This window comes from Mastigoproctus giganteus, chromosome 8, assembly GCF_048544385.1.
Source record: "Mastigoproctus giganteus isolate SK-2022 chromosome 8, ASM4854438v1, whole genome shotgun sequence".
Taxonomy (NCBI): Eukaryota; Metazoa; Arthropoda; class Arachnida; order Uropygi; family Thelyphonidae; genus Mastigoproctus; species Mastigoproctus giganteus.
Genome location: NC_143582.1, coordinates 211,985,445 through 212,002,853, shown reverse-complemented (window position 1 = coordinate 212,002,853; position 17,409 = coordinate 211,985,445). Strand labels below are relative to the sequence as shown.

Genomic DNA, 17,409 nt, shown 5'->3' with positions numbered 1-17,409 from the left:
CGAGCTATAACTGAAGTCTTGTCTAGATGATCCTGCAATGCATCTTTAATCAGTGACTCCATTATTTTACCCAGAACACAAGTTAAACTAACTGGTCTGTAATTACTCGTGTCACCCTTCAATCGCCCTTTGCGAACTGGGGATACATTGGTACATCTCCAGTCCGTGGGAACCTCCCCTGAGTCCAAGGATGCTCTCATAATTATGGCTAAGGGTTTGCTTAACTATAATTATGAAAGCTTTCTTTGCTGCCTTCTTTAATATAACTGGATAGATCCCATCCGCCCCAGGTGCATTTCCTATGTTTAACTTCAACAATTTCTCCTCTACTTTGTTCTCAGTTATTACAAAATCATTAAGCGCCCTGTTACAATTGATAAACTTCTGGCATTTTCCTTCCTTAATAACTCCTTATGTGTGAATGTAGAGGCAAAATACTCATTCAGTTTGTTTGCTATCTGAGCAGGATCATCAAGAGTCGAACTATCGATATCAAGTAGGCCAATTTGATTCATCCCCTTCCTTTTAGAGTTTATATAAGTAAAGAAATCCTTGCTGTTTTTCTTAGCACCCTTTGCCAAAGATTTCTCGTAATATACCTTCGCTTGCCTAATCTCCTTTGTGACTTGATTACAGACCAGCTTATATCTGCCATAGGATTCTGTGTCTCCTGATAATTTATATGTAGAACAGGTGACAAACTACAATACTGTGGTCCTCCCTCTCTCATAAATAAAACTAATTAATTTAAGTTAGAGTTTGGCAAGAAACAAATATGCCATTTAATTTTAATAATTAAATTTTATTCTATATAAAATAAAACATGACAGAGCCCAAGCCTAACAGTTACACTGGAAATAAACAAAAAACATAATCACATACAAAAAACAAAAAATAATCACATTTTTAAAAAAAAAAAATTGCAAGCCATTCTGAAACAATCATTTATAATAATTCTACTTCTGTCCTTTGGCTATCTCTCAATCCACTTCAGATCTTGCCTGTAATCCCAATATACTACAGCTTGTATAAACTTACCATATGGAACTATCTCAAATGGCACTAAGTACATAATGTCAATATTGTTACAGACATTAACTCTAGAATAATCTATATAATAATTTGCTTATGTCTCTCTGTCTAGAAAGCTCTTTGCACTTGAATAACTCAAAGACTAAACAAGCTTTTGACCCGATTCTTTTTGCAATCGGTTTTATTCAGCAGTAAATTTGAGGAGAAAAAAATGTATTTTCCAAAAAATTATCCGACCGATTTTGAAGTCCCAAAAATTGATTTAGCACCCAGTGAAACTAACTTGCCATTTACTATGGAGAAAAGAATTTCTTAGCTTTTGTCATCACAGTCAACAAATCTCAGGGTAAGACTTTCAACGAAGTTCCCGTTTTTGCTCACGGACAACTTTACATAGCAGTTTCCAGGTCCATATAATTTTTGTGCAATAACTGTAATTTTTTTAAAGGATGGTATAGTCAGATATGTAAAAAATTATCAAATTGCATTTTTACCTGGGTCCATCCCACTATACCTTAGCTAGCAGCGAAGGGAGCCAATTGAAAAGAGGTTTCTGTAATTACTTCAATATTAATCTCTACTTCTCTGTAACAGTTTTGGTGAAATATTCACCATGGGTATTCTATTAACATCATAGTTTATCAGGCTGGTCAAGAAAGATTTTCCCTTTACAAAGCCACATTGTGATCCATTTAGGATATCATATCTCTCGTGTGGTGTGGACAGGAATACAGTATTCTATAAATAATTTCTTATGATCTTTGAAACATTAAAATGAAATGCATATTTTTTGGCCAAGTAGCCCCTCAAAAATCTGTCCTCCAGAAAATTGTTACACTAACTAGCCTGCTTACTGTCAAACTGCAATCTCTACTTTTGGGAGCCTTTCCAAATCAGGAAGCTAGAGTACAGGCTGGGTAGACCCATGTGAAAAGATAGCTCTGGCTGAATATAGCATATTATGTACTTTTTTTATGGTATTTGTAATTTTTAAATTTCTGTAATGTAAGCCTCATTCTAAATAAGCTTTCTTCTTACTTTGATGGATTTAATTTTTGCTGATAAATGCATGAAAAAAAAAAAAAAAGTTCCAAATAAAATGCAAACAACTTACATAAAAAAACTACTTCCTTATTCACTAATATTCAAGTAAATGAGATGTTGATACTTCTCCAATCCATGGGAATTGCTTTAATCTCCAAAGATGACCTCTTGATTAATCACCAATGGTCTGACACATTCCTCTGCAGCCTCTTATATTAAGACTTGGTAAATACCACTGATACCTTGCTCCTTACCCACTTTTAAACTCCGTAGTTTTTCTATTAAGCTATCTTCGGTATTATCAATATGGTTATGTTAACTCATATGTTAGGTCAGATAATAAGAAACCTAATCAGATAACCAGAAACAAATACTAACAAATATGAATTTCTCAACATGGGCCATTAAACCTCTCCTCTCTCTGCATTCTGCCTCATCCCTCTAAGAGAATCTAAATATATGGAAGGAACTTGATAAGAAATCTTTTTTTAATAGTAAAACTAGATAAAGTTCAACTTGTTAATTCACACCATTTTATATAATACTAGCACAAATACTTGTCATATGATAGGGGGGAAAATTCAAAAACTTATTTTGCAAAAAAAAAAAAAAAAAAAATGATAAAAAGTTTGCCTTCAAGAATAAGAAAATTAATTGATACTAATGTGCTGATCCCATTACCGCTCCCTTCTATCAATTACACAAAAAATTAATTTAGACTTAATTAGTATTTCAACCTTTTTATAACATGACCAAACTAAATTGTAAAAAAAAAAAAAAAAATCTGCATCCCATAAATTTAGAAGTTACATTTATAGACAAAATAATCATTGTGGATGCTCCAAAATTTTTCACATCAAAAGTAATTATCAGAAGTAATTTCACATCTATATAATTTACAAAAAAATATTTATTCATTAATAAATGTTATATTTTATTTAATCACTCAATTTTCCATATCCAAATTATAAATATAATTTTAAAAAAAGTACTTATCGATAATTTATATTATATTTTATTTTTAAATGTGATTCTTGTGCTTTATCAAAAATTTTGCAATCCACTGAGATTTTTCTGCACCCTACAGGTTGAGAAATGCTGCTGTGTTATAAAAAGAAAATGCAACCCTCATCAATTTTACACTGTAACCTAACCTCTAAATGTGCATCAGTAACAACCTTTAAAATAGTTTAGAACTCCATGCATCACCTTCCTTAAGAATTTCTGGGTGTCAGGGACATTAAAAATTTCCGCAATTAAAAACAACTGCATTCAGTGCACCACAATACACAGCTTAATTATATTTTTGAAAAAATTAACTTCGCCCATGCACTATATTCTTTACACATAGCAACACAATACTTTTTACTATATACAATAAGAGATTGTTTACCATGTAAATAATCTGATTGCATACACTGGTGTTCAAAGAAAGTGCATCATCCCTTAAAATTGTAATTGTCATCCAAATAACGTAAGTATGTATATGGCAATATTTCTTACAGATAGCATCAGACAAGATTAACACATATAGGTGATGATGTAATATTGCATCAGCTGTTACTTTCAGCTATAGAAGCATGCTCTGCAAGAGTTGCAGTCATTCCTTGCTTGTGTCAGGATGACGAGTTACGTGCAGTTCATGCCACGAAGAAAGAGTGCTACTGTTGCTTTATGTGAGGAAGGATGTCCTTCCTGTCATATTGCTTATAGAGTGTCTTGTAATCAGTCGACAGTGAGTAGATTTCTTTTCAAACTCAAGAATACTGGTTCTGCTGATAGGAAAAAAGGAACAGGATGCAAACGGGCCTATGCCAAAACAGGACTGCACTTATGCCTTAAAAACCATAAAGCTTCTTTGTCTGAGCTGAAAAGAGAATGGGAAGAACATACAGGAGTGGTAGCAAGTGCAGTAACAGTCAGAAGACGCCCTCTTCAAAAATGGACTTGTAGCCCATTATCCGAAGAAGCCCCATCTCACACAAAAAATGAAAAAGGCCTGATTAATTTGATGTAAGGAGAATGTCAAATAGATCCTCGAACAGTGGAAGTCAGTTATTTTCTCAGATGAGAAGAAATTCAACCTGCATGGCTCTGATGGGAGACAAATGATTCATTTTAGACGTGGTGAAGAATACCATCCAGCCTGTATGGTTTCTACAGTGAAATTCCCTACCAGCCAAATAATACGGGGGTGCATTTCTTATCGCAGGGTAGGTCACCTGCAGCTTATAAAAGGTTCCGTAAATGCCAATGGATACCTGGCTATATTGGAAGGCAAATTGCTGACAACCATTAGAGACCATTTCAACCTGCCAAGTAACTGAATCCTTCAAGGACAACTCTGCTCCTTATCATCAGGCAAAAAGTGTAAGTAGGCACTCCTGTAGTTACTTTAGCTTCATTTCTGCATTAGAGATTCGACAGTAATGTGTTTACATTTGTTACAGGTGAAAAAAATGGTTGGAAGAACGGTCCATTACAACTCTTAGCTGGCCAGGAAACAGCTCGGACCTGAATCCTATAGAGAACTGTTGGCATCGTGTGGAATCTGCAATTGCCAGAAAGAAACCAAAGATCCTTCGTGAACTTGAGGAAGCCATATTTCATGTCTGGAACCACAAACTATCAGTTGATTATCTTCAGAAATTGATCTTGTGAATGCCTCAACGGTGTGCTGCTGTCATCAGAGTCCGAGGCGGTTCAACCAACAAAATATTAGTTTGCACTTTTTTCATTTTGTTTTCCAATTAAAATGATAAACTGAAGCAAACTGAGGGCTTCTGATAACATTTCAGCCATAATTGTCATGTTTACCAAAATTGTTGTATAAAGGTCGCAAATGCTCATTTTGGAATATTTTAAAAGCACCTGTCAAATATTACTTAGCTTTGCCTTAACTATTAATAAATATCTTTGGCATCGTGTGGAATCTGCAATTGCCAGAAAGAAACCAAAGATCCTTCGTGAACTTGAGGAAGCCATATTTCATGTCTGGAACCACAAACTATCAGTTGATTATCTTCAGAAATTGATCTTGTGAATGCCTCAACGGTGTGCTGCTGTCATCAGAGTCCGAGGCGGTTCAACCAACAAAATATTAGTTTGCACTTTTTTCATTTTGTTTTCCAATTAAAATGATAAACTGAAGCAAACTGAGGGCTTCTGATAACATTTCAGCCATAATTGTCATGTTTACCAAAATTGTTGTATAAAGGTCGCAAATGCTCATTTTGGAATATTTTAAAAGCACCTGTCAAATATTACTTAGCTTTGCCTTAACTATTAATAAATATCTTTTGTTTATATTTCTATTTGTGATGCTAGTCATTAATGTAACATACCATTGCGAAAAAGGGTCAGAAATGTGAAATTCCTAGGTGATGCCCTTTCTTTGAACACCAGTGTACAGGGTAAATGATTTCTGATTGACTGCAGGAAACAATGTCTTAGCACAACAGTTAACAATGGGCTATGCGTTTCTTGTGGGATCAATCAAAAAATGCCAATAGCTGTGTCCATTACCCAAGGACCACAGTAAAACTGATGCTGGTGATTTTTTTTTTCAAAAATATTTTCAACAATAAAAGCAAATTTTCCAGTTTATAATGGGTTACTGTAAAACTTCATGACTTACACTTTTTTTTTTTTTTTTACATTTTTATACTTTGTTTTTTTTACATATCTGCAAAAATTTCAAACTTTTAGCTACCAGGCATTTTCTCCGTGTACAATTCATCATGTATGTGTACATCAAATTAAGACTAATTTGTTTTAAATAAGAGCAAAATAGCACACAGCAAAAGTTTTTATAGCAAAAATAGTCTGAAAATAGATAACAGTGGCAGAAGCTATACAGGAGCCCAATAATCTAATCAGAGCTAACAGATGTTATACTACAGCAAAATGAATATTAATACAATAAATTCTTTAAAATCCAGCACCATCAAGAATTGAGGGATGATAGATTTTAGAGAGGTGTACCTAGTGGTTGAAAAGTTTGCAATAAATATTAAGCATATTTCAATAAATATTGAGTACAAGCAACTGACTTTATTTACATCTGTGAACATTTATAAAGACTATCTTTTCCTTTCATTTGTTTCTTATGGACAACAGGATTTAAACTGTATAGATAATGGAATGGCCTTAATTCTTGCAGCAGAACAAACTTGCCTTTGCAAAGAGTTACCCAAATTGAACTACTTTCAACAGATAACTTTAACTATATTACAACTTTGAAAACTGATTTCATATACAGGTGAAACAGAACAATTCTTTATGCCTGTTTTGTCATTACAGACTACCTGCTATCAGGTGAGGAACCACTTAGTCCTGAAATGGGCTGTCATAGCAAGCAGTCTCATCTTTTAAACAATGGCCAGTTAACCTCTTGGTAAGGCCATGTAGTGCAATAACCAGGGAAACTCATTGCAAAGACAAGTTTATTCTGTTGTAAGAAATAAGACTACTGCATTATCTGTGCAATTTAAATCATGGTGGCCACAGAAACAGATTAAAGGACAAGATAGTCCTACAAAAATCTTATAAAGAAAGAAATGTCACTTTTGCATGGATTCTTAGAGAAAAATGCATTTATTGATATGACTGCTGTCTTAATATTTTTAGATTATAAAATGTTGATTTTTACAGAGTTTACAATAACTTCAGTTTGATTATGTTTATTTTTTTTGTAAAATGTGCTGGATTTTAAAGAATTCCAGATTTTGGAGTGGCAGCTTTTACTTCTCTTCTTAGGATTTATTCCGTTATTACAATGGTTCTCCTCAACCTAACATCGAAAAGTCATTCCTTAATTCTTTTTTACATTTTCTTCTTTGTTCCCAATCTCCGTCCACCAGTCCTCTTCTATTCATAGCTCCTCTCACACCCTCTATCCACATCCTTCTTGGTCTTCCTCCTCCATGCCATCCATTCAATGATTCCTCTGGGCAATCTGTCATCCTCCATTCTCTTCACATGGCCAAACCACTCCAATCTTTTCTCCTCTATTTTATCAATGATGGTTTTTTGAACATTCATGGTATTCCTTATGCAGCTTTTACAGTGTCAATAATTTCGCCTTGTAAACTTGGATTTTATTATCATAGTTGGATTTTTTCCCCCCATAAGATATAATTGAAGTTGAGCAAAGTACTTTGGAAACTCTTTGGAAGTACTTTGGAAGCAGTCTCATCTTTTAAACAATGGCCAGTTAACCTCTTGGTAAGGCCATGTAGTGCAATAACCAGGGAAACTCATTGCAAAGACAAGTTTATTCTGTTGTAAGAAATAAGACTACTGCATTATCTGTGCAATTTAAATCATGGTGGCCACAGAAACAGATTAAAGGACAAGATAGTCCTACAAAAATCTTATAAAGAAAGAAATGTCACTTTTGCATGGATTCTTAGAGAAAAATGCATTTATTGATATGACTGCTGTCTTAATATTTTTAGATTATAAAATGTTGATTTTTACAGAGTTTACAATAACTTCAGTTTGATTATGTTTATTTTTTTTGTAAAATGTGCTGGATTTTAAAGAATTCCAGATTTTGGAGTGGCAGCTTTTACTTCTCTTCTTAGGATTTATTCCGTTATTACAATGGTTCTCCTCAACCTAACATCGAAAAGTCATTCCTTAATTCTTTTTTACATTTTCTTCTTTGTTCCCAATCTCCGTCCACCAGTCCTCTTCTATTCATAGCTCCTCTCACACCCTCTATCCACATCCTTCTTGGTCTTCCTCCTCCATGCCATCCATTCAATGATTCCTCTGGGCAATCTGTCATCCTCCATTCTCTTCACATGGCCAAACCACTCCAATCTTTTCTCCTCTATTTTATCAATGATGGTTTTTTGAACATTCATGGTATTCCTTATGCAGCTTTTACAGTGTCAATAATTTCGCCTTGTAAACTTGGATTTTATTATCATAGTTGGATTTTTTCCCCCCATAAGATATAATTGAAGTTGAGCAAAGTACTTTGGAAACTTCATTTTAGGAAGAATGTAGATCTGTTGAAAATGGTAGAGAGAACAGCAACAAAATTAGCTGAAGATAAGCGTGTGGTGGGGTGATATTTTTAAAAGAAATTCTTGGGTTGTATAAACTGCAACATTTAGAACTATGCATCTGAGTGAAGACCTAATTGAAGTATTTAAATCCTTAGAGGAGACTAAATTTGATGGCATCTTTACTCTTTCTAGCACAACACACACACAACTGAATACATATTTAAATTAGAAAAGGATGGTTGCAGAACATGTGTGCAGAAATTTGCTTCCAGACAGGAAGTAATTTGTTAGAATAAATGTCATCTAGTGCTGAAGTGAGTAAAGTTGAAAAGCTCAACAAATTTAGGAGAAAAATCCTCGTAGTATGAGCACCATAGAGCAGTATACATAATATGTTTGTATGCACGATTGAGCAAACTAGGTTTACTACTAAACTCATCAATTTCATATTGTTAAGGAACTTCTAGAGGTGGGTCAAAAATCAAGTATCTACTAATCTGTTACTGATATTACATAATCATCTTTCAAGTTAACGATACTTGTGAGAAGTATATGCTACTAAATCACAGTTTACTTAAATCGAATAATACAGGTTCCAATACACACTCATCATGGTATTCATTTTGAGCACCTGTATAGCACTTGCTATGACTTACAACCTAAAGTAATTCATCATTTGAAAATTAATTTTTTGTATCTAAAACTTTTTTTTCCCTGTTTTCGTAAATACTACAATCAATATTTCTATATTTTAATATTGCTTTAGAATGATACTGAGTATAAGAGACATGATCCGAGGGAAAGGCTGTCTTCAAGTTTAATATCTTATGCATTTAAATGTAAATAATAATTAATGTTCATTAAAATTGTGAATTAAAAGCACACATCTTTAGGTAAAAAATGATGAATTATAAATTTAGATTACTTAAAGTAATTTTATTAAAGTTGGATTATTTTATCTGGATATTTATCCAGATTATTAAATCTGGATAATTTTTTAATTGAATAGTTTGGTTCACTCCTTAGGGGATCACCATAAAGATCTCAAGTCCTTATGCACAACTTCATGTGCTCTTATAATAAAAACATTATTTTATTCTTTTATTTTTTTTTCATTTTGCTGTTGACAAACTTTTTCTTTTACTTGTTCATAGCAGTGGGAGTAAACAACATGTAATGCAATTACAAACTATTTTAGTTAATTTATGTTAGCAATGCTTATGAAAAACTTAATCTCTAATAGTTCAGATTAGCATTAGCATTAGTAGAGGCATTTGATGCAAGAAAGCAAGCTTATGCAGCATCAGCCAAAAAAAAAAAAGTAACATAAATAAATAAAAATAACCACTTTTTAGATAATCCATATTACTCTTAATTTTATTAAATAAGTTTTTAAATAATGCAATAAACATATGCAAAATAAATTGCACAAAACTAACTGAATTTTCCTCATTTTTATTTATTTTTGTGCAGTGTTTGCTCCGTTTAAGGCTTTAATTTAAAAGCACTAAATTTCCATACTCATCAACTTATGTTTTCTCTCCTGTCTTCTGCATTGTGAGGGGAACCAATGTCACTGTTGCCATGACACAAACTAATAACACAATTTATTTCCTTTAAAATTCACCATACTATCTAAAAATACGTCATTATATTATAATAAAATAAACTTTTAACATGATATCATGTAATTTATGTACATATAGGCAATAAGTTATATGGTACACACGGTGCCAATTATTTGACATATACTGTATATATTCCAACATCGATTATTGCTAAAATCTCAGATATTTGCAAGCAATTTTGCAGTGCCATATCAGTGTATATGACTCTGGTTTACATAATACAGTACATAAGTATTTAAAACTCAACGCATTAGAGTACACTTAATTTGACTTCTTAATTAATTACAGCATTATTCTAAAAATAAAATTTTTAATAATCGAAAGCCTCAAATGCAATATAAAATTGAAGGGCAACATTTTATAATTTTGTATGACTGGCAATTTCGTATTCAATCACGTTTAGCATAACAAATACATAACGATACACTGGACTAGAGCGACAAAAAAAAATTGCAGCACGCGGTCGGTCAACAGCTGTTAAATACCTGATTGCACTATGTACGTGCATCTATGATCAAAACATCCTTATTACTCGTAATTGCAACATTTAGCAATTAATAAAACAATGAAATGTTTAATTATATGTCATTTAAATGATTGTTTACTAATGCAAATACTACATGATATTTATATGCATAAATCTGAGATTAATAACTCAACAAATTCACCCCAAGGCAAAGCCTCGTGTTCACGTTACATCGACTGCACGTACACTAGTGCCAAGTGATTTTCTGCATTGAATGACAGCTTATTAATAATATACATTAGGGAAGCAAATAATAAATGCAATAAACTATTAAATATGATTATTAATTGGGTGCATGCAATTCACCAAGCCCTAAAATTTTACAGTATGCTACGCCCTTCAAGGAGTAAAAAGCTACAGGTTTGAATTGCAGCGCACCCAAGAGCGCCATTTTGTATAGTACCGACCTCTTTCTGGAGGAAAACTGGTCAGTTGTTCCTCATCCCGGCTTGCTTGAGTAATTATGGACGTATTGTCCATCTAGCCTTCCTTCGTGGGCGCCGTCCCGACGGTTTATTATCCAAACTGCAACAACAAAAATCGGGAAAAACTGTCAAATGATATCCACAATATCGCCGACGGTAGACATACTATGGTAAATATTACTCTTTCAAGGCGCATGCGCAGAGGGAATATACACGTGACCTCTGAAAACTAACAGCATGCCTTCAATGCTATTTTACCTACTATAATCCTGGTAGAGTTATGTGAAGCTTTGAAGGCGTAAGTACTGTTCCGTGAAGAAGCGTGACGAATATGATTAAAATGAATTACTTGAAACGTTGCTAACTACTATTCAAAAACCTGCAAAGTTTCTTAGATGCAACGAATAGTTGAGAATAAAAGTGCTTTCACAAAAACCTATATTTTCGAATACGAGACATGAGTGCAAAAGTCATGTTAAGAAAGAACAAAATAAATATATAAATAAAGCAGTTGTGGAAACATTTCATTTTTAATGACCTTCTTGAAGAAATTACGGGCTTCAGCAGCTGCCCAGCAATAATAATCTTTCATTAATTACCATAATTAAGTTTAAGAGATACGTACATAGCATCACATGAATGAAGGCTTAAACTTCTAATTTGGCTATGAACGTTTTGGCTTCCTTGAGTGAGTACCAGCAGTCCTTTGATAATGTGCAGGTTAAAGTTCCTCACATAGCCAGTTCGAAGCCTATACAGCACAATAAAGATGCAATCGTGCTTTCCGTCCATAGATGCTTTATAACAGGTCAATCCTACTATTGGACTAAAACAGATAGTCACAGAAAGCGTAACTAGGATACTGGAGCCACAGGCGCCATTTCGTCGTAGGCGCCAAATGGAGTTAGAAACTTAAAATCCTAAAATTAATAATTTATAATTTATTTTAACAATAGAAAATTGTTATTATTTAAATAAATTATTATAAAAGTCTCTTTTTTTAATTACCATCTTATGGATAATAATTTAAGTTAGAGGCTTGGTTGGTTGAGTTTTATTGGCGCATCAGCAACTATGGCTATAATGCGCTAAGTTAGAGGCCATAAATTTAAAAGGTATTGATTGATTAATATAATTATAATTTAATTATTTTTTGAACATAAAGGTACACATCTGATATTTGGCGACCAGTGTCAAAATTCCTAGTTGCCCTTCTGTTAATCATTGCTGGATTTAGGTATCTGTGTCCCCAGCGCACATATTTTTAGAGGCCATAAATATATGGTCGCGGGATCACTGGGCCAAAAATTATTGTATTGATTCCCGGTAGCCTTGGAGCATAACGCTCAATACACGCATCTTCTTTTACATACCCTTGGGCGTAGCATAGTGGATTTGTGACTCCCTTACTTCCTGTAGAAAAGGCCTGGGTCCAATCCCCTCGCCAACCAAAGTTGAGAAATTCTCTCCTTCAAGATGGGAGGAAGCATAATGTGTATTTTTTTAATCACATGTCTGAATTAATCGGTTTCAAGGGAGTCTTCAGTTTTGTTTTGTTTTTTTGCCTGCTAAAAATACACAAATCCGTCATAGAATATATGTAATTTATAGACACGATTATTGACACGTCGTGGCCTGTCTTAGTTTCCTCTGCACAAATTGCAAGCCCTCGTGGGCATGCAATTTACTTATTAATACGATAATAATAATACATAATAATAATAATACGATAATAATAATTATCGTATTATTACGTATAATCATTGTCTTCCCCACATCTGGTGGAAAAGACCTGAATTCGAATCCCATCAATGATGAGAGGAATTTTTATGGGTCTTTTTCACAACGTGGATGAGTTGGTTGGTCTCAGGCAGTGGTGGCATGATTTTTTCTCCCGGAAACTCGAGCTTTTCCTTGCAAACAGCAAACTAGCCACAAAGCACATGCAATTTACCATATTATATACGGCACAATATCGTCTAAGTTGCTAATGTCCATAAATTGTACACAATCAGGTAAAATACCATTAAGGTGCAAGGAATTAATAACTATCTTCTATTGAAATTCTGTCTGCAGACTAAATCGAAAACAGAATTTCCGATTTATAATACTTCTTGAAGTGAACGCTAGGTCTTCTTCATATGGAAACAGAACTATTTGATCCTGGGCAAGAGCGCCGACTAAGGTTACGGTTAAATCATGATAATAAATAAAATTAATTTTAAAAGTATAAATAAAATAATTAGAATAAAATAAAAGTGCCGACCACATTCTGAGCTGTTACATCTGAATCCCATTTACAAATAACGAGCCCTCGTGTGTAGCACAGTTGGTAGAATCGCCGTCCACGCCGAGTGGAAAAGACCTGAGTTCGAGTCACGTGGGTGACGTGAGGAATTTTTATGGGCCTCTTTCACAACGTGGCTGAGTTAGTCGGTAGCGTGGTTCTTTTTTTTCTCCTGGAAACTCGGGTTTTTCGTCCCCAAACAGAAAATCGACCACAGATACACGCAATTTACAGATGGTATGCACGGTCTGCGCGGGTATGTGGTATCGTCACCGTCCCCCCCCCCCCACACACACACCGAGTGGAAAAGGCCCGGGTTCCAATCCTGTCGATGACGCGATGAACTTTAATGGGTTTTTTTCACTCCGTGGCTGAGTTAGTCGGTCTTTGGCGTAGATAGCAAGGTCCCCCCCTACCCCAGAAACTGGGGTTTTTCGTCCAGCAAAACAGATAAATCGACCATAGAACACACAATTAACAGACATAAGACACACAGCACGGCAGATGAATTTACTTATTCCGGTCGCCTAAAAATAATAGTTTAGACAGTATACACAGAGCAATATGGCTTTAGTTGCTCATGCTCCTAAAAAAAAACCCTACTACAACAACAAATAATGCATATCATATTATTATTATTATGTATTATTGTTATCGTATTATTATTATTATGTATTATTATTATCGTATTATTATAATTATGCTGCAAGGAAGCCTGAGGCTTCCTTGCAGCATAATAATAATAATACGATGAGAGAGAAAGAGAGAGAGAGAGAGTCAGAAGTAGAAAGGAATCACCAAGAAAGAGAAGAATGATGATATCCCGCTCAGGACCCTGGGTGTGTCAAGCCCATACTCACCAGATGTGAGCCCCTAGGGTTCTCTTAAACATTAACAATATTTTTCTATTATATTTTGCGGAAAAAAAATTTACAAATTGTACTTTCGTAAGTTAAATAATAAGAAAATGTATCTTAAATTTTTTATACATTTCGTGAAGAAAATAGTCTAGCCGTAGGCAAACGAGCTACATATCCCCATGGTCTGAGAGATTGTTAGGTTCGAAAATCAAGGGGGTAGGAATCAATTGGGAACAATCAATCTTTTAATCCTATGTACCAGATATATCGGGCATATAGGCCTGCCTAAACGCTGCCAGTATATATTTGAACAGTGGCGAAACTACCAGACAACCATGTCCGCCATTGCCGGTACCCCTGGACAATTAGTTTGAATTGGTTAAAAAAGAGCACAGTGGACCACTCTTGAATATCGTGAAACGGCTAGAATATTAGTTTCGCTATTGTATTTCTGCCAAGAAAGGTTCAGAACACAGCCGTTTGAAAAAAACAAAAAATAACGAGGAGAAAGTCATATATTACAAAAACATATGAAAATGTCTTTCTATTCTCACAAATATAAGGAATAATAATTATTATTTTATTATCATTATTATTTTTATTACGATTACTTAGGTATTTCATTCCTGCAATATCGGACCATCCTTATATACTCACTGGTAAAAAAAAATTAGAAACCTTTTGAAACTGGCGTCAACAGACAAAAGTACAATATGTAACTTTCAGTTGCCACACGTTATGCTCACAAGTTCCTTAGTATCAGATAAATACAGTACTGTATGCTTTCCTGGGGCTTCTTAGTCGATCTGGTAATGGGGAAGACAGGTGATCTTTCTGATGTTCAGAATTCATCAGATGTGATATATATTGTTGGAGCACATTTAGCAGGAGCCCCAATTAAGAAAACAAAGGATATCACTGGTGTGGCGAAAGCAGCTATCTCAGAAGTGTACAGTGAGGGGAAGACGAACGTTGAATGCAGAGCTAAAACGAAAAAATGCAGCACAAGTGGGTACTCCAATAACAACAACGAGACAGCAGAATTTAAAGCGAATTGTGCATCAGAATAGAAGGTCATTATGCAGCAAATGACTCCACAATATGAGAGATGCCTGATGGTGTGCGTGATTTAATCTAAAAGATATTTCTTGGCTAAATACCTAAGAGTATGAAGGGTGAGGAAGAGCATTTAGCCAAGAAATATCTTTTAGATTAACCCACGCACACCATCAAATATCTCTCATATTGTGGAGTTATACCTCATAACTGGGCAGTCACCAGTGCTGTAGGCATAAAATTAGCAGAAGGTATAGTACTCTATAAATGTTACGAAAAGCAGAGTGTATACTGTGCATATCAAGCTTATTAATCGAATTCGCTTCGGTCGCATAGAAGTTTCATAAAACTATAAATATTGCCTAAGAATCAAATTCTAATAAATTTATTTTTTTAATTTTCAGTAACTATTTTAATAATATTTGTTTTCTCAAGTCTTTCAAAAACCAGAAGGTATACGCTATTCACCTAAAAAAAATCCAGAGGGTATACGGATTATACCCTCCACCACAGCCCTGGTTGTCACTTTTGCAACAACAGGGTACCTACCCACCCACCGAATGGGGGTCAAAAAGCTTTGAAACGGTGCCTCTGGGTGGTGGTATCCGCCTAAAATAAGTAACAATAGTCTTCTCCATAAGTGAAGCGTTACTTATTCGAGGTAATGCAATACCATGGAAACTCGTTGTGAAGGTATTCACAATGTGTATAATTAAAGCGATGCATTAAAACTATCTTAGGCATTTAGCCAAGACTCCACAATATGAGAGATGCCTGATGGTGTGCGAAGGTATTCACAATGTGTATAATTAAAACGATGCATTAAAACTATCTTAGGCATTTAGCCCAGAAATATCTTTTAGAATAATTTTGTTGATAAAATTTTAAAAAGCTGTAATCAATTTATGGTGTAATAAAATTGCTGATAACTAATAAATATTATTATTAAATTAATTTGCGTACTTAGTTTATGTATTTACGTTTGTTTGAGTGAAATTTGTATTATATTATTTTGTATTATTTATTATAGATTACATTTATTATTTATTTTATGGTAAATTGTATTGCATTATTATTAGTAGTTGTTGCATTATTATTCATTGTATTAATTATATTGTGACATATCAATAAATATATTATTGAATTGAATTATAATTATTACAGATTATTTTTATCACAATTTATACTGTTTGACATTGCTCTCTATATACAAGCTAGATATTCTAGCGTAACACAGGAGTACTTGCAAATTTGTAATTTTTTTGCGACCTTACAATTTAGTTGATGAGTTTATAATGAGGCATATTTTTCAGCAGAATGAAATTTAAAAAAGTATACTTTGAATCAAAGCAAATTAACCTAAGTGTTATGATGAAGACGAATGAAGGAAGTCGGAACCAAACTGCAGATGCTTCCTGGAATTAGATGCACTTAATAGGAGTCTCTGTCTCGTTCTAGTTCTGAGAAATTCAGGGGGTGAACGAATTCTTTTACTTGCAGGCATTAATGATTAACCGAAATCTTCATGGGGATTGGCGAAAACACTAAAATCGTCATGGGGTTTCGTGGGCTGCATACAAAAGTAATTTATCTTTTGAAAGTCCATAAACGTTGTATACTCAGAGGATCTAAAACAATCTCACGTTTTCGATCCCGAATACCTTTTGATTCTTAATCTTTGAATCCCTTTGTTTTACTGTTCTCAATAATAAAATTCTTATCTACAAACAAAAAATAATTATAATCCTCCTTCTACGTTTGAAAGTACTTAGATTTCAAAAAATAAAATTAAAAATCTATCAACTTATCTCACTGTACGCAGTCCGCTCGATACAATCATAATCACTTATTTTTCTGCAAGAGAATTCCATAATGTCCCCCTACAACCTCTTCCGAGTGGTAAGTCTCTAACAACTTACCTCTAAGAATTAATGTGACGGTGTGCTTGTATCTTTTTTTCTTTTTTGCTATGTATCTTATTCGTGATGCATATCTGTGTACCTCCACCTCTTGGTTCCAAGACTACTGTTTGCATGCTGCTGATCTGAATTTCCTCTTTTTCATGTTTCTAATTATACTTTTTTGTTTTTGTCATAATTTTTAAGATATATTTTTAACTAAATAGTCCAGAAGTTCCCTAACTTTTACACCTTCGCTCCCCCTAAAAATATTTAAAAAATTTGACGCCACCCCTTCCAGGACATGTGTAAATAACATTACCGTATCAGAAGTATTCGTACACCCATCTCAACGTAATAAAACGTGCGAAGGAGACCAGGGTCGAAACTAGACTGTTTTTATAGGGGATATAGGCAATATAACGAAGATATATATTATGTGATTGACAGTAACTGAATTAATATCATGAAACACACGCAATTTTTGTCTCAATGTACTCAGGCGTTTAGCGGACGATCGTCTTCCCCTACCCCACGTCTCGCTCGTATATGCTGACAGGTACGGCGCTGGGGTTTTGATACCCTATAGGCAGAAATGTATTTGGTGCCCTTGAAGATTGTAACGAATACTAC

At 34.2% G+C, this 17,409-nt stretch overlaps 1 protein-coding gene across 3 annotated transcripts in view; it reads right to left on the bottom strand.

Annotated features, from left to right (window-relative positions):
- The window catches only part of LOC150082246 (carboxy-terminal domain RNA polymerase II polypeptide A small phosphatase 1-like), a 192,787-nt gene extending 181,939 nt beyond the window's left edge, over nt 1-10,848 (bottom strand). For all 3 annotated transcript variants that reach the window (XM_090380073.1, XM_090380074.1, XM_090380075.1), the window contains exon 1: nt 10,658-10,848. In XM_090380073.1, coding sequence (XP_090236199.1) covers nt 10,658-10,730 — 73 coding nt within the window. In that variant the 5' untranslated portion in view covers nt 10,731-10,848. The remainder of the gene's footprint in view (nt 1-10,657) is intronic.
- Between the last annotated feature and the right edge of the window lie 6,561 nt (nt 10,849-17,409).